Source organism: Theropithecus gelada, chromosome 1, assembly GCF_003255815.1.
Source record: "Theropithecus gelada isolate Dixy chromosome 1, Tgel_1.0, whole genome shotgun sequence".
NCBI classification, from domain to species: domain Eukaryota; kingdom Metazoa; phylum Chordata; class Mammalia; order Primates; family Cercopithecidae; genus Theropithecus; species Theropithecus gelada.
The window spans coordinates 192,124,063-192,145,136 of NC_037668.1; the positions used below are offsets into that span (position 1 = coordinate 192,124,063).

General features: G+C 44.9%; 1 protein-coding gene across 1 annotated transcript; it reads left to right on the top strand.

Annotated features, from left to right (window-relative positions):
- Window positions 1-30: 30 nt before the first annotated feature.
- On the top strand, window positions 31-16,235 carry SERPINC1 (serpin family C member 1). The gene is made up of 7 exons (XM_025393305.1): window positions 31-182; window positions 2,497-2,863; window positions 5,383-5,598; window positions 6,489-6,626; window positions 10,164-10,554; window positions 12,583-12,647; window positions 15,981-16,235. Exons 1-7 carry the CDS (start codon window positions 142-144, stop codon window positions 16,155-16,157), a joined length of 1,395 nt encoding a protein of 464 aa, XP_025249090.1. The 5' UTR covers window positions 31-141; the 3' UTR covers window positions 16,158-16,235.
- The last annotated feature ends 4,839 nt before the right edge of the window (window positions 16,236-21,074 follow it).

Genomic DNA, 21,074 nt, shown 5'->3' on the forward strand with positions numbered 1-21,074 from the left:
CAGTTCCCCCTCCTGACCAGCTCCCTGATGCACCCTGGCCTCTGAAACCTCTGTGAGATTAAGAGGAAAGAACCAGTTTTCAGACAGATTGCCTCAGACCAACCATCTCCACTTGCCCAGCCCTGTGGAAGAGTAGCGACCATGTATTCCAATGTGATAGGAACCGTAGCCTCTGGAAAAAGGTAAGAGGGGTGAGCTTTCCCCTTGGCTGCCCTCACTGGGTTTTCCAACCTCCAAAGGACTCACAGGAGTGACCTCTAACACCTTTGAGAAGACCAGGCCCTCTCCCTGGTAGTTACAGTCAAAGACCTGTTTGGAAGACGTCATTTCAAGCGCCCTCCCCCCCACCTCCCTCTTGGGGTAAGGCCTTTCCTAAGCCACACCTTGGGTCCCTAGCCTAAGAAACAAGGGGGATGTCATCCCTGGTGTAAAGATGCTGTGCAGGATGCCAACACTCACAGAATCCAGGGAATGCTCCAAGGGCAATCCCCAGGGCCTGCCGTAAGAGAGCAAATCTAGGAAGAGAGCAAATGTTACCCACGAGGACCTCCTCACTCCCTTTTTGCTCCTTCTTCCACTCAGATCCACTCCACTCTGCCCCCACCCAAGATCCCAGTGACCTTTGACTAAAGGGCCGAAACTTCTTCCTTTTCTCACAGTGAAAGCTGTCCCTCCCTCGATGCCACACACACTCCCTTCTTCATCTGAGTTGTCACAGGAGGCTAGAAATGGGGTGGTGGCACAACTGTCTTAGTTTTAATTTGTGCTTCATAGCCCTCCCAGGGTCCGCTCAGCCTCGAATTGCATTTCCAAATGTCGCTGAAGGACAGAGTGGGCAACCGAAGGCAGTGGAGATGGGAAGATGAATGGCAGGGTCCTCTCCTCTCTCTCTCTCTCTGCTACTTCAGCCTGCCTTCCACATCTCCCTTGGTGCCTCTGCTTCTTTCCCGCTTTGCACCTCTGTTCTTGAAAGGGCTGCAGAACTGGACTGAGACCACGTAAGAAGGCAAGTACCCCTCAGCTGCTCCAGCTTCCAGCCAGTCCCACGCTTGCCCAGCAGACCACATCTGTGAATCTGCACTGGGCGCCTCTCTTTCTCTCCCAGGAGAAGATGGGAAGATCCAGTACCCACAGACGGACTCCCTTCTGTACACCCAGGGACCCTAAACCAGTTGGAGGCAGCCCACCCTTGTCTTATCTACAAAAAATATGACAAGAGACCTTATCTCTTGATTTGCTTCATCCAGTGTCCCAACTACCTCATTTTTTAAAAATGTGAAATTAACTTAGTTTACCTTCATTGAATCCATGTTGGAGACTATTAAAACTTCCAGGCAATAAAAAAGGATGAGAGCCTGAACTAAAGCAGTGGCAGTAACTGGTGAAAGAGTAAAAAAACAGAACTGATTGACTTTGGGGTTTGACTAAATGAGGAGGAGAGAGAGAGGAATCCAGGGTGATTCTCGGCTTTCTGTACTGAATTCACTGAGCCCATTCACTGAGCTGGAGGACACGAGGAGCAGGCACCTCGGGGAGAATTAATTACCAGGTCACTTTGTCCCTGTTTCCCTAAAGAACTTGTAGGAGTTTCTGGTGGAATTGTCCAGCAAATAGTCAGTCTGGAGCTCAGTGGAAGGGTTAGGGCTGGAGCTAGATATGTGGGAATCTTCAGCACACAGATGTTGCCATTGTTTTGTTGTTGCTGTTGTTGTTGTTTTGAGACAGAGTCTCACTTTGCCCACCAGGTTGGAGTGCAGTGGTGCAATCTCAGCTCACTGCAACCTTCGCCTCCTGGGTTCAAGCAATTCTCCTGCCTCAGTCTCCCCAGTAGCTTGGGACTACAGGTGTGCACCACCACACCCAGCTAAGTTTTGTATTTTTAGTAGAGATGGGGTTTCACCATGTTGTTCAGGCTGATCTTGAACACCTAACCTCAAGTGCTCTGCCTGCCTCAGCCTCCCAAAGTGCTGGGATTACAGGCGTGAGCCACCGCGCCTGGCCAGATATTGCCTTTGCTCCATCCGTTTCTTCTTTCCTCTCTTGTGTTGCTGAAATCTCTCTGTTGCATCTATCAGAGCCCTTCCCCAAACAGTTTCTGTAGGTGGCACCCCCTACCGCCCTGACTCTTCACTGGGCACTAAAGTTCCCAGCCAATTTTTTAGGCACGTGTGTTCCATGTCACAAACAGGAAGCTTCGCATTCTTTTTCTCCCAGCATGGGGAAATTGAGCACATAATAATACTTCAAATAACTGTCAGTTGATTCTAATTCCAACCTGACCATGTCCAGGCAACTGAACTATCCCCTGGCAAGAAGTCTAGGACTGAACCTGTTCTAGGTTCAGTCTGGGCCCTTGTACTTGGTTCAAAGACTTTAGCCCTTCTCTTGGCCACACCAGGTGGGCTGGAATCCTCTGCTTTACTGAGGCAACCCTGTGGTGGGCAGTGGGGCTAGGGGTTGCAGCCTAGCTTAACTCGGCATTTTGCCCCCTTGCAGGAAGGTTTATCTTCTGTCCTTGCTGCTCATTGGCCTCTGGGACTGTATGACCTGTCACGGGAGCCCTGTGGACATCTGCACAGCCAAGCCGCGGGACATTCCCATGAATCCCATGTGCATTTACCGCTCCCCGGAGAAGAAGGCAACTGAGGATGAGGGCTCAGAACAGAAGATCCCCGAGGCCACCAACCGGCGCGTCTGGGAACTGTCCAAGGCCAATTCCCGCTTTGCTACCACTTTCTATCAGCACCTGGCGGATTCCAAGAACGACAAGGATAACATTTTCCTGTCACCCCTGAGTGTCTCCACGGCTTTTGCTATGACCAAGCTGGGTGCCTGTAATGACACCCTCAAGCAACTGATGGAGGTACGACCCAAAGGTCTTCTGCCCAGCCACCTTGCTAGGAGCACCTTTGGGGCTTGCATAGGTCCAAGTCCAGTGACTTCTCAACCAACACTGCAGGCCACTAAGGGCGCTCTTTATGCATTATGACTCCCTTTGAGTCACTACTTCATGTGTTATAATTCCATTTGAAAACCATTTTTTAAAAAATTAGCCAAGGAATTACCACCTGGATATCTGCTTTTTAAATCCTGGTTTCCTCTTTTGAGCGACCTTACAATGGGGGAGGGCTTCTATCTCTTTCAACTTCTCTCTTTAGTAATTTTTTCATCTATATGTTTACTCATTAATTTGATCATTTATTTATTCATTCATTCAGCACTTCCTCTGTGCTGGGCAATGTGTTGTGCCAGTCCCTCTTCTGGCAGAAGAAGGGGAGCTTTACCATCTGGTGACATCAGGCATATGGGCTTTTGTGGAAAAAAATTCTAGGATATTATTATGAGTACTATTATTTTTTTGAGATGGAGTCTCACTCTATTGCCCAGGCTGGAGTGCAGTGGTGCCGTCTCGACTCACTGCAACCTCCACCTCCCAGGTTCAAGCAATTCTCCCACCTCAGCCTCCTGAGTAGCTGGGATTACAGGCATGCGCCACCACGCCCAGCTAATTTTTGTATTTTTAGTAGAGATGGGGTTTCACCATGTTGGCCAGGCTGGTCTCAAACTCTTTTTTTTTTTTGAGACGGAGTCTCGCTTTGTCACCCAGGCTGGGGTGCAGTGGCGCAATCTCGGCTCACTGCAGCCTCCACCTCCCGGATTCAAGCAATTCTCTGCCTTAGCCTCCTGAGTAGCTGGGATTATAGGCCCCTGGCACCATTTGCATTTTTAGTAGAGACAGGGTTTCACCATGTTAGCCAGGCTGGTCTTGAACTCCTGACCTCGTGATTCATCCGCCTCGGCCTCCCAAAGTGCTTAGATTATGGGCATGAGCCACTGCGCCCGGCCTCAAACTCTTGACTTCAAGTGCTTTGGCCTCCCAAAGTGCTGGGGTTACAGGTGGGAGCCACCACACCCAGCCTAGGATGGTATACTGAGACCAGGGGCCCAGGAAAGCCAAGAGAAGCCTCAAGAACGTGAGAGTGTTTTCTGGCTCTGGGAAGTATGGATCATTTCAGCTCCGTGACTTAGTTCCCACCCCCTTTCCCCCACTGCCTTTTCTGGGAGGGAAGTAGGGCATGATAAGATGAAGCGTCATGGATTGATTGATCACTATTGGCCTCTGGGGCTATGATAAGTCATGGATGGAAACCCTAGATCTTTAATCTGTCCTTGGCTTGGCTGCCTGACAGTCTTTCTTCAGGTTGGATCACGCTTTGGAAGCAGAGTTCATCAATAGGGAGGCATGAGTCCCTTCAAGATGGTATATGGTGCTTATTTGGACCTTGGACACTAAAGTCTGTGGGTCTTAGAAGGGTTCCTTCTATTCTAGTGGTCAGTTTCCATGGAACTTCATCACCTTTGCTCAGGGCTCTGGGATGAGTTAACCCAAGTCTTCACTCTCCGAAAGAAACTGTAGGTTTAAAAACCCTTAAGACACTTAGTACTGCCTTCTCTGGGCCCTTCAGTCATTTTTGTATACATTGGTACTGGTCTCAAAGCCCTTCCATATCCCTCATGTCTCTGTCCCCAAGTAAGATCTTAAATGTAACCCTTCCTACAAGAAGAACAGAACACTGCTTCCAAACCACGCATATTCCTTGGGTCCTCCCCTCTACACAAACACCATGTGTTCGAAAGCAGGGTGAGACTGAATCTCTCTGGAGAAAAGAGAAATTCAGCACCAAGCTTTTGATCAAAAGTATAATCCTCCCCCCAAAAAAGTGCCTGTTGGAACAAAATCAGGAAAACCAAAGGCAGAGAACAGATAAAACCAAAAGGCCTTTTGTAGCCTGAGGAGAGAGCATGGGAAGGGCAGGAGGGGAACAGCCTCACCCATTTGCCTTGGGGATGGTGAAGGTGGACACTGGGGGATGCCATCTTCAAAGCATGGATGACTTCTAAGTCGTTTTCAACTCTGAGACTCTTGGATTCTGGGCCTGTTTAATCCCTTGCTGATAGATTCACTCTTCCTTTTTCACCCCTACCACCAGTATCCCAGAGCCTCCAGGAGCAGCTGGCCCCAAGAGATGCCACAAAAGTGTTTGCTACAAGAAAGGACACTGTCCTGATTCTCTTCTCTGTCCAGAATCACCAAGACGACTTTTCCCATTCCAGCAAGAAAACATCTGTGTGTTGATCTAGAGCCCTTTAGAGACTTTAAGTGGTGACCTAGTCTCTCTTTTTCCCTTTATCCTTCCTACCCTTCATTCTTCTTTTATCCCTTTATTCATCAGAACACAAGAGTTGAGCATTTATGCTGTCCCAGGTGAAGGAGTTCACAACTGAGGTGGCTGTTAGTCAGAGACTGACCAGTCTATGCTCAACACCCATGTTAGCCAGGCTGCCCACAAAACCCACCACCATTTTTTTTGACTTCTGTAGGTATTTAAGTTTGACACCATATCTGAGAAAACATCTGATCAGATCCACTTCTTCTTTGCCAAACTGAACTGCCGACTCTATCGAAAAGCCAACAAATCCTCCAAGTTAGTATCAGCCAATCGCCTTTTTGGAGACAAATCCCTTACCTTCAATGAGACCTACCAGGACATCAGTGAGTTGGTATATGGAGCCAAGCTCCAGCCCCTGGACTTCAAGGTGAGTTGCAGATGTTACCCCTGACCTCCGAGTTCTTCCTCTCCACTCAGAGATTGAGGAGGGGGAGAAACAGCATCCAAATTCACACTGCTTTGCTGCTGAAGACTGTCGGAGGGCTGGCTACAAGTCAGCACCCCGGGAATAGTTATTCTTACTGGAAACCTGAGAAATCAATGGTATCCATGCTTAGATTGTAGTGACTGCCCAGGAAAACGTGAATAAATAATCAATTCTTCATTCCATCCACCAACTTCAAATATATACCAAAGGGTGTTTTGAAGGTGCCAGTCCTACAAGATATCTTACTTAATTTGAACAGTTATCACGGTCAAATAAAGTTGGTACATGATGCATGTCATATTCTCCTTTTGGAGATTCATGAAGAACATGGGCCTATGAAGTTTCAGAGAAACTCCGCAACAAAGAAATCTGTTGGCGTTATTCAATCAGCATTCCTCAAATGTATTTGACTGCATGGCCATTTCTCTCCTCCATATAACTTGCCAACCCCATATAACCTGCAATCATTCATTGCTTTCCCTGGAACATGCCTTGGAAACCCTACTTTTGTGAGTTCAGGTTTTCCAAAGTCAGAGAAAATAATATTTTATCTTATTTTTCCCAGACTGTTTTCATCTTCCTTCTTTTCCTTGATTTCTTCCTATTTCTTTTTGTTCTTTTTCTTCTGATAATATTTATTAACTACAGGAAAGATTCATGGAACTACATTAGATATGTGAGGTTTCCCCAATTTGGATTAGAGCGATGGCTTCTTAATCAAATGGTGGGAAAGGGCAGAGGGATGGTGAGAAAAATAAAACGCGGCCTGGGAAAATGGGGAAGCCAATCGAATAGCACAGGTGAGTAGGTTTATTTCCTGTTCTCCTCAGGAAAATGCAGAGCAATCCAGAGCCGCCATCAACAAATGGGTGTCCAATAAGACCGAAGGCCGAATCACCGATGTCATTCCCCCGGAAGCCATCAACGAGCTCACTGTTCTGGTGCTGGTTAACACCATTTACTTCAAGGTACTCAGAATGACCCTGGGGAGAGACCCCGGGGACCTCCTCTTGTTCTTCAGCTTACCCCCCCCCGCCCTTTTTTTTTTTTGAAACACGCATCTCGGCTCACTGCAAGCTCCGCCTCCCGGGTTCCCGCCATTCTTCTGCCTCAGCCTCCGGAGTAGCTAGGACTACAGGCGCCCGCCACCTCGCCCGGCTAGTTTTTTGTATTTTTAGTAGAGAGGGTGTTTCACCGTGTCAACCAGGATGGTCTCGATCTTCTGACCTTGTGATCCGCCCGCCTCCGCCTCCCAAAGTGCTGGGATTACAGGCTTGAGCCACCGCGCCTGCCCCCGCTCCCGCCTTTTTTTTTTTTTTTTTTAAAACGGTGAGACCGAAGCTCTGAGAGGGCAAATGGACTGCCTGAAGCTACACAGGTCAGCAGGGCAGGTCAGTCTAAATGGGTAAAAAAAGCCTAAGGACTACATGAACAGATTCCGACAGTAGAAGGCAGAGAGCTGAACCAACTTCTCCAAAGCGCCTGCTTCTGCCTCCTTGTCCCTGCCTTATTTCCTCCTCCCCTCCATTTATTTTATTTTATTTTATTTTATTTTATTTATTGTTTAAATACGGAATCCCACTCTGTCACCCAGGCTGGAGTGCACGGGCACAATCACAGCTCACTACAGCCTTGACCTTCCAGTGATCCCAGCCATCCCAACGATCCTCCCACCTTGGCCTCCCGACAGGTGCATGCCATCATAGGAGGTGAAGTTTTTTATTTTTATTTTTGCCACAGCCCAGGCTGGTTTTGAACTCGTGGGCTCAAGCAATCCTTCTGCCGTAGCCTCCCAAAGTGCTGGGATTACAGGCATGAACCACCACATGCGGCCAGCTCACCCTCTTTAACACTACTGGGCATGTGTAGGTAGATCCTTTCTGAGAAATGGTCCATGCATAGTCTGGGCAGACATAAACATTTGCTGAGAGCCCAGAACCGTTTGAACCATGGCTGCTGGGCTACCGTCCAGGGAGGTGTGGTAGTGTCCCCAGGCTGATGGCAGAGTGGGCATGCAAACAAACCCATCATGTCCCATTGCAAGGTGTGCACAGTGACAAACTCTCATATATATGTGATTCTGCTGTCCAGTTAACTCCATTTTGAAAACTGGAATGAAATGACAGAGTCAATGTGTTCACAATCTTCAGCCCTGCAATTTTTTTCCCATCACCTGGAGCAGCTTCTACAATGAGTCAAAGTTCCCCTTGCCTAAATTTTAGTTTTTAAAATTTATTTTTATATATTTTATCTTTTGTTTTTTGTTTTGAGACAGAGTCTCGCTCTTGTCGCCCAGGCTGGAGTGCAATGGTGCAATCGGCTCACTGCAACCTCCGCCTCCCAGGTTCAAGCAATTCTCCTGCCTCAGCCTCCCAAGTAGCTGGGATTACAGGCGCACACCACCATGCCCAGCTAATTTTTGTATTTTTAGTAGAGATGGGGTTTCACCATGTTGGCCAGGCTGGTCTCGAACTTCTGACCTCAGATGATCAGCCTGCCTCGGCCTCCCAAAGTGCTGGGATTACAGGCGTGAACCACTATGCCTGGCCTATTTTATCTTTTTAAAATATGTTTTCTTTCTTGTAAAATCCAGTTTTAGCTTAAATCTTCTGAGCTTCTAGGTGACAGGCTCACCTCAGACTTAGGGGAGGTGCTATTATTTACCGATGCAGAAGGCCTTGTTTTCCTCAGAGTAATGTTCTGAAGACTGTGTCAACTTGATTACATTTGGGAAGGAAAAGGAAGAGGGGAGTGGGAATAAGCAGACCGCTGACACTCAGGAGACCACCAGTTTAAGGCAGGTAGAATTGTGGCATATTTTGCCCATCCTGGGATGTGCCTCCCGGTACATTCTTCCCTCCCACAGGGCCCAGGGGACTAGCCAGTCGCTGCTGCTGTCAGTCGCTCTGTCTCTTACGGTTTTCCCCTCTCCAAGGACAGAGCAGACTGTATTTCCACCACGTGAATTTGCCCTTTACAGTTTGCAGAACAATTTGACATTTATTAGCCCTCTTGATTCTCACATCACAAATGAAACCTGGGCCACTCGGACAGATTACTTAATTTTAAATACTGACTCTTCCATTTCTGACCATGTGAACTTGGGTGAGTTACCCGAGATCTTTCTATGCTCCAATTTCTGCATCTATAATGTGGTAATAATGATACATCTACCACATAGGGATACTGAGGTAGCTACTGCATGTAAATAAGGTATAAGTTAATACGTGCAAAATGCTTGGAAAAGTGCCTGGCATGCAGTAAGCATATTCTATAAATATTAGCTATCACCAGCTCTTAGTTTTACAGATAAGAAACCACTACTCAGAAGAGTTAAATGGGCCAGGCATGATGACTCACACTTGTGATCCCAGCACTTTGGGAAACTGAGGCAGGAGGATCACTCAAGCACAGAAGCTCAAGATCAGCGTGGGCAGCACAGGGAGATCCCGTCTTTACAAAAACTAAAAAAGTTAGCTGGGCATGGTGACACACACCTGTAGTCCTAGCCACCTGGGAGGCTGAGGTGGAAGGATAGCTTGAGCCTGGGAGGCTGAGGCTGCAGTGAGCCATGAGCTTGCCATTGCATCACTCCAACATGGGGCACAGATTGAGACCCTGTCCCCCGACCCAAAAAAGAAGAAGAGTTAAATGGCTTGTCCCCAAATTACAGAGCTAGAAAGTGATAAAGAATGGTAATGTTCAAAAGTGTGTCTTCTATCTCAGGGTCCCTCCCAGTTTGAAGAGGAAGTCAGTCAGGGCTCATCCTCTGTTATCTGTGTCTGTGTCTGGCAGAGCCCAGGACTTTGGAGGTTGGCCCTTAGAAAAGAGGTTGGTGGGGCCAGGCGCAGTGGTTCAGGCCTGTAATCCCAGCACTTTGGGGGTGCCAAGGAGGGTGGATCACCTGAGGTCAGGAGTTCGAGACCAGCCTGACCAACATGGCGAAATCCTATTTCTACTAAAGATACAAAAAGTTAGCCGGGCGTGGTGGCAGGTGCCTGTAATCCCAGCAGCTTGGGAGGCTGAGGCAGGAGAATTGCTTGAACCCTGAGGCGGAGGTTGCAGTGAGCCGAGATCGTGCCATTGCACTCCAGCCTGGGTGACTAGAGCAAAACTCCGTCTCAAAAAAAAAAAAAAAAGAAAAGAAAAGAAAAGAAAAGAGGTTGGCGGAAAGCAGACAGCACAAGGCAATTAGATTTAAACTCAAGAAGAGACTTGCAGAGAGGACTGTAGATTGTTCTTGGTTTTGGTTTTATTTTTCTGATTATAAAAGCAAATACTCACTGCTGAAAATCTGGGGAAATACAGAAAAGTACACAGAGAAAAACCTACTCATAATTCCATCATTCTGACACAGTCATTATTAACCTTTTTGTGCATATTCCTTATATATTAATGTAACACTTATAATATATATTAATGTAACACTATAATATGAATATGTCTTGTGTCAATAAATATCCTCCTATGAAGGTTTTTGTTCTCACTTTGTGATTCTCTTCCAGGGCCTGTGGAAGTCAAAGTTTAGCCCTGAGAACACAAGGATGGAACCGTTCTACAAGGCTGATGGAGAGTCGTGTTCAGCGTCTATGATGTACCAGGAAGGCAAGTTCCGTTATCGGCGCGTGGCTGAAGGCACCCAGGTGCTTGAGTTGCCCTTCAAGGGTGATGACATCGCCATGGTGCTCATCCTGCCCAAGCCTGAGAAGAGCCTGACCAAGGTGGAGCAGGAACTCACCCCAGAGGTGCTGCAGGAGTGGCTGGATGAGTTGGAGGAGATGATGCTGGTGGTCCACATGCCCCGCTTCCGCATTGAGGACGGCTTCAGTTTGAAGGAGCAGCTGCAAGACATGGGCCTTGTCGATCTGTTCAGCCCTGAAAAGTCCAAACTCCCAGGTTTGTCTAGGAAGGAGTTTCCTCCCTGCTCTATCCACAAGGTAGTCTGACTGAAAGTGGAAGAGTTGGAGAAAGAATAGAAAGGAGCAACAAGTCAGGACTCCTGGATTCTGATCCTAGTTTCTACTGCTCACTTGTGGACATCTCTTTTCCTTTTGAGGCCTCCGTTTCCTCTTCTGTAAAAGGGAAGTTTGTTCTTGGATCTCCATGGGCCCAGCCATCACTGGTGCCCTGTGAGTCTGTATCAGGTACAGGAGACAGGACCAGGTGGAGAGGAATTTGAAAGGGCATTGGAATTCAGAGCAAAGACACAGATATTAAGAGCTGGGGAAATTTGGTTCCCATTACACAGGCCTCACTGACGTTTATTATTATTATTATTATTATTATTTGAGACAGAGTCTCACTCTGTTGCCCAGGCTGGAGTGCAGCAGTGTGATCTCGGCTCACTACAACCTCTGCCTCCTGGGTTCAAGCAATTCTCATGCCTCAGCCTTCTGAGTAGCTGGGATTACAGGCGTGTGCCACCACGCCTGGCTAATTTCTGTGTTCTTAGTAGAGACGGGGTTTTACCATGTTGGCCAGGATGGTCTTGAACTCTTGACCTTGTGATCCACCTGCCTCGGCTTCCCAAAGTGCTGGGATTACAGGCATTAGCCATGGTGCCCGGCACATTAAAGTATCTTTTAAAGAAGTTGGCTGGCCATGGTGGCTCACACCTGTAATCCCAGCACTTTGGGAGGCCGAGGTGGGAGGATCGTCTAAGCCCACGAGTTTGAGACCAGCCTGGACAACATAGTGAGGATGGTCTCTACAAAAAGTAAAAAAAATTATCCAGGCACGGTGGTGCACACCTGCAGTCCTAGCTTCTTGGGAGGTGGAGCTGGGAGGATTGCCTGAGCCTGGGAGGTCAACGCTGTAGTGTACTGTGATCACACCACTGCTTTGCAGCCTGAGCAACAGAGTGAGGCCCTATCGCTAAATAAATAAATAATATAATATAATAAGCTTCTGATGTTAAGTAATTAGATTTATCTTTTTTTTTTTTTGAGATGAAGCCTCACTCTTGTCCCCCAGGCTAGAGTGCAGTGGTGTAATCTCAGCTCACTGCAACCTCCGCCTCCTGGGTTCAAGTGATTCTCCTGCCTCAGCCTCCCAAGGAGCTGGGATTACAGGCGCCTGCCACCATGCCAGGCTAATTTTTGTATTTTTAGTAGAGACAGGGTTTCACCATGTTGGCCAGGCTGGTCTTGAACTCCTAACCTCAGGTGATCTACCCGCCTCGGCCTCCCAAAGTGCTAGGATTACAGCTGTGAGCCACTGCGCTACTGGGCTCTCTCTAAGCTAGTTTAGAAAACTAAAAATGTTGCCAGACTGGAAAGAAAGATGTTCCTTCTGGATGGAGTGAGTTTTTTCTGTAAGAACAGAGTCTTGCCCTTTCTCTCTCCCACAAAGAGCTGAAGCCTGAGAATGAATTATCAGGAGCCACGCTGAACAAGCCCAAAGTAGTTTATTATTATTATTATTATTATTATTATTATTATTATTATTATTGTTTTTTGAGATGGAGTTTTGCTCTTGTTGTCCAGGCTGGAGTGCAGTGGCGTGATCTTGGCACATTGCAACCTCCGCCTCCCAGATTCAAGCGATTCTCCTGCCTCAGTGTCCCAAGTAGCTGGGATTACAGGCATTCGCCACCACACCTGGCTAATTTTTGTATTTTCATGGTAGAGACAGGGTTTCATCATATTAGTCAGAGTGTCTCAAACTCCTGACTGCAGGTGATCTGTACGCCTTGGCCTCCCAAAGTGCTGGGATTACAGGTGTGAGCCACTGCACCTGGCCCCCAAAGTACTTTATTATTTTTAACACATATTCATTGTGAGAGTATGATTAGGTGAAGATTTAGGATTTCTTCTTATGTTTCAAAAAGCCCCAAAGGATCTCTTAATTCAAACTGAATTCCCATCTGTGAGTTGAAGCCAACCTTCTCCCATCTCACAAAGCCTTCTCCGGTCTTCCTTCCAGGTATTGTTGCAGAAGGCCGGGATGACCTCTATGTCTCAGATGCATTCCATAAGGCATTTCTTGAGGTGAGTACACCTCCCGACTCTCTTCCTATGCTACTTTTCTGCCACTTTATTATTCAGTATTTCATGTGATTTCTAACTCTGGAGTTCTTGCTCCACGAGCTCTTAGGGTACAGACAGGAGATGCATGAACAACAGAACACACATGTGGAAAAGGCCTGTTTCCAGCGTTAAGGCCTGCTATAATACAGCCCTCCCCGAAACCCTCATGGTGTGATTGTTCTGCCTTCCCTCCCACTACCTCTTCTGCAGCAGGTCAAGCGGGAACACAAATATTTAGGAGGGTGATATAGGAAAAGAAGCCAGCAAAGCCCATCAAGAAGGAATTTACAGGATGGGGGGTCGCAGAAACCCAGGGAGAAGGTTTTTTTGTTTTTTTTTTTTTTTTTTGAGACGGAGCTTCGTTCGCTCTTTGCCCAGGCTAGAGTGTAATGGCGCGAGAGCTCACTGCAACTTCTGCCTCCCGGTTCAAGCGATTCTCCTGCCTCAGCCTCCTGAGTAGCTGGGATGACAGGCATGCACCACCATGCCTGGCTAATTTTTGTATTTTTAGTATAGACAGGGTTTCTCCATGTTGGTCAGGCAGGTCTTGAACTCCCGACCTCAGGTGATCCACCTCCTTGGCACCCCCAAAGTGCTGGGATTACAAGCATGAACCACTGCACCCAGCCAACCCAGGGAGAAGTTTTAAGAAAATGGATAGCATCTAGTAAGAAGACTCCAGGGCTGGGCATGGTGGTTCACACCTGTAACCCCAGTACCTTGGGAGGGTGAGATGGAAAGATCACTTGAGCCCAGGAATTCGCAACCAGTCTGGGCAACATAGTGAGACCTTGTCTCTACCAAAAAGTCTTAAAAAAAATAAAAAGTTTGGAGACTGCCCATAGTTTACCTTTCCCTGACGACAGAATAGTGTGATCACATGCCTAATTGTAATGGATGAAGAGCAAATGGAAGGTAAGAAAGGGAAGCTGGTAAGTGTGCATCAGTGTCTTAAAGTGTGCTCCAGACAACTAGAGCACTAGACTACACTGGAGGCAATGAAAAGGTGGTCAAATAAATGTATATCCTCTCGTGAGAGATGAGCAGTACACACTGGCAGGCTGAGGTCTGAGACGTCCCACAGTAAAGAAAACGGTTGAATATCACTTAACCTAGTGTTCCCCCAGCTGAGGTGTGCATGGAACCCTGTGTTAGAGTAACAGCTGTGTACAGCCTGTGGAACTTCTGGTTCTAGTTGTTCTCAAGCAAACACTAAACTATGGACCAACAGCAGCAGTCATCTGGGGAGCTTTATCTTTGGAGATTCTGGGATGGGCCCTGAGAATCCGTGTATGTACTAAACTCCTCAGGGGATTCTTATGCACAATGAGATTTGGGAACCACTGGTATAGACTATTCTTTGCGGGAGCCAGGCTGTGAGGGAAAGGAGATGGGACGATGGTAGAGAAGTTTCTAGAATTGAAGAAATCGAAAAGAATGAAGGTTGTAGTCAAAGAGAAAGGTTTCAGAGGATGGTGCTAGTAAATATAGAGCCAGGGATCAAGCTCAGTAGGAAATGCCTGGTTCAGAGGAAAGTGGAATTTTAACGGGAGTGAGGAAATGTGATAACTTGAAAGAATACAAGGTTATAGTCTGAGAAAAGGATGCTATTAATATAATTTCAAAGGTAGAGCAGTTCTGAGATGGCAAGTCCAGGGTGTAGCCATGGACAGGTTTGCTTACGTGGTAATGCTCATTAGGTGTGACGAGATGAAAGAAATGGGAGGCTACGGTGTTGAATGGGTCTCCTACTGAGATTTTTTTTTTCTTTTTTTTTCATTGAGATGGAGTTTTGCTCTGTCGCCCAGGCTGGAGTGCAGTGGCATGATCTCAGTTCACTGCAACCTCCGCCTCCTGGGTTCAATGGTCTCAAACTCCTGACCTCAAGTGATCCACCTGACTCGGCCTCCCAAAGTGCTGGGATTACAGGCATGGGCCACCGTGCCCAGCCTACTGCGATAATTTAATTGTCTCAAATGATAGCAGGAGTTGGGGTGGACAGAAAGGCTATGTGCAAAAATCCTCATTGTGGGCATATAATCTATAAGACAATGAATGTCAACGACCTTTAAGACAATAGCAAGAGTAGAGGTATTGAGATCAGAACAAGGGATTTTACCAGTGCTGCATTAATGGTTTTGGAAGTTAAGATGACACTGCTCACACCCTCTTTCATATGGATTTTTGGAAGAAAGAAAGGAAGACTGCAAGGGAAATTGAGTCCTCAAGGTTTTAACTCTCATTGAATATCCCCTTGTAAGGACTCCAATTAGAAGTGTCAACTCAGACCTCGAGGGGCTTGAGTTACTATTAGGAAGAAGCAGAGGTCTGGATTCATTTTATCCACCTGAGCCCAGTACACAATGATGTAGATTTTTCTGTGGTTCTCACAACAAAGCCGTTTTCTTTGAAAACCTTGGGAACCCTTAATAAACCCAACTAATTGTAGATCTGAGAAGCCATTAAAAACCAGACCTGATTTGAATAAAAGGATCCTGGTCAAGCAAACACTCTAGAGTCTGCTAATAAACTTAGTCCTGGAATGAGCATGAAATAGACACTATTGGGAGAGAGAGGGTAAGGGAGGGAGGAACAAAGGAAGCGGAAGGAAGAGTGAGAGGGAAGGAGAAGACATCATTAACTAGCTCCAGAAAACCCAGGCAGCTGGTTAATCATGTGCTTTCATAAGAGCAGAAACAGAGTTCTAGTGATATTCTGGGTCCTGAGGCAAAATTTTCTGAAGGTGTTTCCCTCTAGACCTGCTTATCAACCATATTCAAATACCACTGTTTCAGTCTGTTACTCCAAAAAAATGGCATCTCGTCCAGCCAGACAACCCACCTCTTTTCACAGGCCCTAGGTCCTGAGTGGCTCTTTGAAGTAGCTGTATCTTGGATCTTGATGCTCCAAGAGTGAAACAGTTTCAACTATGGAGTTCAGATCTTGAGCCAAAAATCTTTCAGCAGCTGGTACAAAAAAATCTGCTGTAAAACCATTTACAATGGTACCAGCCAGAAATGTGATAACCTGTGTACATTCAGATTTCTGGGTTACCTTAATGGAACTCTTACACTTACTACCTAGCACAAGGCTTGGACAAACACAAGTACCTTACATTATCTGCATGAAAGAATGAGTAGAAGTAGGATTCTGGAGGGAATCCAACCTGACCCAAATGTACTTTTTACTGGAAAACAAAAGCATTTGAGGAAATGCTGTGTCTGTGGATGATTTACCTGCCAATAATGAACGGCAGAGTAAATAATGTAGTTTTATTTCCCATGTGACCTGCAGGTAAATGAAGAAGGCAGTGAAGCAGCTGCAAGTACCGCCATTGGGATTGCTGGCCGTTCGCTAAACCCCAACAGGGTGACCTTCAAGGCCAACAGGCCTTTCCTGGTTTTTATAAGAGAAGTTCCTCTGAACACTATTATCTTCATGGGCAGAGTAGCCAACCCTTGTGTGAGCTAAACTGTTCTTATTCTTTGTACCTCTTCCTATTTTGGTTTGTGAATAGAAGTAAAAATAAATACAACTACTCCCATCTTACATTATAAATGAACTCTGCATCTTAAATGAAGACAAGGAAAGGGGAAACATGCTATTGGGGCATTTGGTAAAATGATGCCTTCAAGTTGTTCTTTGCCCAGTAACCACATCTGGATCAAGAAAATGAGGGAGACAGCGATGAAAGATGGTAGACAGCCAGAAAGGAATGGGAGAGTGAATTCTCAGGATTTCCACGACACTAAAAAATATCAATAAAAACAAATTTAAACAAATTGTTTCTATATATGGAAAAGACAGATTCAAACCTGAGTATTAAACCATTTAATTCTCAAACCACTCACATGCATAATGTTCTTTTACACAGTGTTAAAATAAAGAGGAAAATGCATTTTTATACAAACAGAATTTCAAGTATACATTAATAGACTTTTCAGATTACTAACCAAGTTGCTAAGATTTCATTCACATTGTTCTTAAAGCTGTTCAACGAGAAAGCTTTTGCTAAACTGTTTTAAATATGTTTATATAAACCCATATTTTCACTCTTTCTTTGAATCTCCCTCCCCCAACCCGAGTCTCTGCCCACCCTCCTGCCCTCCCCCCTTCCCCGACACGACAGGGGTCCTGGGGCTCTAGGAGACATGCAACCCCACCAAGAACTATTGGCTCGTCATCAGGGGAAGGACAGAATCTTACAGGAGGAGAGACTGAGAACATCTGTCAAATGAAGGGAGAACAAATCTGATACTTAGAAATGACACAAATCGGGACCATATTTTAGATCTTTGTGTTTTCACTTGATTTTTAATTTAAAAAATCTCAGCCTCCCACAAAACACCACCAAAGTTTCTGACAAATTGCTAGCTGTGAAAATGATCTTAGATAGTTTTTCCTCAGTGAAACTTACAAAATCAGGACAGGTACTTAGAAATCTTTTTTGATTTGGTGGTTCTTTTCCCCTTTGGCATGGAGTGGGGGCCACTTAAAAGTGGATGCTATTACTTGTGTGTTTACATTAAGAAATTTGGTTAATTTCACAGGGTCTGGCAAGAGTTCTCCCTCCTTAACTCTCCTCCTGAAGTAATCTGGCTTCAGGGCCAGGAACAGCCACTCTCCTTAGGAATTAAAGTGCATTTTTTTTCAGTAAAGGAAAAGAGGGGGAGGTGGTGGTTTACACTTAAGTGATAATGATTAAAGTAGGGTTGGGTGAGAGAAAATCCTACTCCTATATATAGGTATTTATAATTAAGGTCATAATAAAAACTGATATTCTTAGGAAATAAGATGCACAAAGCCAGTCTAGCACCCTCAGTGGTGCAAGAGCACTATCCTGGTTCACTGACTTTTCCGAGGCATCTTTACTATTAATGGAGTAACTGCTTCAGATGAAAGACACAAATTTCAAACATTAGTTTTTTCAAAGGGAAAAAACAGATTGGTAGGTTCTTATAGCTAAAAATACTCTATTCCATTCCCTTTCAGGGATAACATTTTAGAAACTGATTGTCTGTTTTAATATGAATTCTCCTTGATTAGCAAGTTGTAAAAAATGTTAGATAAATTTGTTGCCTGCAAATATTATGGTAGCCTTTAAAAACTTAGGAAGAGGTGGGCGTAGTTGATCCTTGCTATCAATCAATATCAACTGAGAGGAAGTGAAATTTTCCTATCATCTCTTTATTTGATCGCTACCATCAGAATCTTATTTTCTGACTAGTTTAAATGCTTTACAATTTCTTCTTGGGTTAAAAACCCAAGAGTTTCCCATAAAGAAGTAAATGCTACATTAACAGCTATACAAAGACGTGATGGGCTCAAGATGAAAAGGGGGATTTTGTCCTGGATTCTGGCCTCTGAGTCCAGTGTGATTTGCTTTTCACAGTGACCAGTGGGAAGGCACAGTGCCAGGGACAGGTAGATGGGGACAGCTGTCACCCATCATGTAAGCACCATAGAGAACAGTTGGATAGATTTCTTTCAGACTATGTCCATCTGAAGGAAATCAAATTTCTGCTACATTGACTTTTCTATCTTTGAACCCTCAGCCTTTTCTTCTCCTTTCAGAGGCAGAGCAGAGCGGGTCCCCTTCAGAAATTATGAGGAGCCTGGAAACCTAATGTTCTTCCAATGTACTCATTTAGAAAGAAATGCCAAAAATAGAGTTCTAGGCCAAGCACAGTGGCTCACACCTGTAACTCTGGGAGTCCTAGGTGGGAGGATCACTTGAGCCCAGGAGTTTAAGACCAGCCTGGGCAACATAGTGAGACTCTGTCTCTAAAAGAAAATAGAAAATTTAGCTGGGTGTGGTGGCATGTGCCTGTATTCCAGCTACTTGGGAGGCTGAGGCAGGAGGATAGAGTCTGGTAGGTGGAGGCTGCAGTGAGTTATAAGTGTGCCACTGCACTCCACCCTGGGTGACAGATCAAGACCCTGTCTCAAAAAAAAAAAAAGTTCTAACTTTAAGGTTTCTTAAAGGGAAGGAAGCCATTAGTTCCTGATGTTCTGCTATCAGATCACAAAATAATGCAATGTGCTAAAACTGTGAACACAGATCATAGCAGATGAAAAATTAATGGACTGAGATAGAACACATTTCTTTTGCCTATAGTTTGGGAATGCTTTTCTTTTGTTTAGAGTAGGGGGATGGAGCAGGGTGGTGAAACAGTACTCAAACTAACGTTTGTTTTGCCGTTTTAGAAAGGATTTCCTAGAGGTTTAAGAGGAATCAGCAAGCCAACCCATTAGGCCAAACTTGACCAAACTTCACAGTGCTGAGAGGGAATTCCTGCGAAGGAATTTGTTTCATTCCTTGCTTAAAATATAGTACAAGTTTACGTATTTATCTTTTATCATTACTTCCCCATTCTCCTCTACTCTCTCCCCCATAAAATCTTAAAATCCAGTGCAGTATAATTTGCATAAAGTTCAACAATGTTTCACAGTACTCCACAAGGTTCTTCAGTATGAAAACCCTAAGGGGGTTACTCTCTTTGGAGTCTCAAAGGCTACTGCTTTTCTATTCCATCAGTAACAGGGAGCCTTCAGCAAATTTTCTAAGGCATAAGAGGCATTTTCTCTGACACTGCAGCATTTACATGCTAAGCAAACACCCAGGCCTTAGTGCTACTTTAATGAAATTTCAGACTGATGCTAATTCAGCCCTCTGCACTAACCAACTTTCTCCTTGACCTACTTTTTCTCTTTGCACATATTACCTACTGAAGTTCAAATTACCAATTACTTGTAGGCAATATATAAGTGAAACTTTCCGTGGTATCCAGAATACTCTCAGAAGAGAGACTACTACATTTGAACTTGCTCTTAAATACAAATTTTCTTCATGAGTTAGAAGTCTCTTGGTAGCTAGTTAGTTTGAACAGTGGTTCTCACTTTTTTAGGGTAATAAAACAATTCTCCCCTCTCTATTACCATGTGTGAGGTTGCCATGGGCAAGTAACAAACCCATTGAAACACCTTTACTACCCTGGATGAGAAGAATGAATCTGGAACCTCATTTGGGAAGTACTTGGTTAGGTCTTTGACATTCCAGAACAAAGATCCTAAAATGACTCATTTCATATTTCATATATTATTCAAAAATACTTAAGCCTTAGCTAGTTCATTTCATTCACAAAAAAACAAGCCAAGAAAAGTGAAGTGAACTGACACTGAAATCCCACTTAGAAGACAGGCTAAGACACAAATAATCAAACATATTACCATCACCCCAAGCAGGATCCTTCCTTTTCTCCATTAACAATGCTACCTGTTTATTTTACAAATAGAAATTGCTGTAAGCAGTTTGGGATCTTTTAATAAATTCAAGTTCTCCATTTCAGCTAGTTGAGAAATCTCCACTGAAATTACATATGCAAAGGAACAAGAATTCTAGAGAAGGATCTTTGAAAATTTGTTTTGCTTACTTATGTGTACTTTGTATTTGGTATAGAGAGGAAACTGGACGGATGACAGTATCTCCCTCCAGAATTACTCTGAGGACAAATGGATGATCCATTTTACTACCTAAGCCTTGGCCCACTGTACACTTTGAATTGAGAGCCTTGCATGGAATATCAATAAAGATATTTTCAGGTCAAAGAGAACTGCATTGATGTTATCCTGCTAAAGACCATTAGGGATTTCATAGGGAGCGATTCTCAACCTTGGCTGCATATTAGAATCATCTAAAGCCCAGGTTGCACAACAGACCAATAAAATGTAAATGTCTAGAGGGGGTCCTATACAATTCTAATGTGCAACCAATATGAAGAACTGGGTCAACTAGTCCTGTAATAGAAAGCATAAGGCCGTTGTTCATCCAAGCCAGACAGAGAAAAGGTAAGACTCCATGGCTTCTGTCCAGATTTATGGGTTTAGCATGCTGCAATCAAACTACCTAGGCATTTTTTCACTTTCTTTCTAAATAAATAACTGGCAGCAACGCCAATAGTAAAGTATTGATTTAGGAAAGAAGACTGCACCTTAAGTATGTGTTATAGCAAAAGATCAGGGGACAGGCCTAGGACAAAACTCTGGGCACAAACAAAAGATAAGCCAGAAGAAAAAATTTTCCTAAGCAGGAATTAATTCCTGGGTCTAGGATATTCGCATGGCTTTATAGGCAGAGAACTATGCTACAGTTAGGAAAAAAAAAAATAGTCATGGTAAAAAGATTCATGTAATTTTACCACTTTATCTCCCTACAAGATTCTTACTGCATTTGGGCAGAAATCACTGCATCAGTTGTCATTTGTGAGTAATGCTGGTCTTATCATCTGGAATTTCACATTCTCTGTATCTCCATTTGCCCTATCCAAAGTCACCAGGAAACTAAATACTTACCAGCTAGTACCTAAAATAGGGGAGCCAACCTCTAAA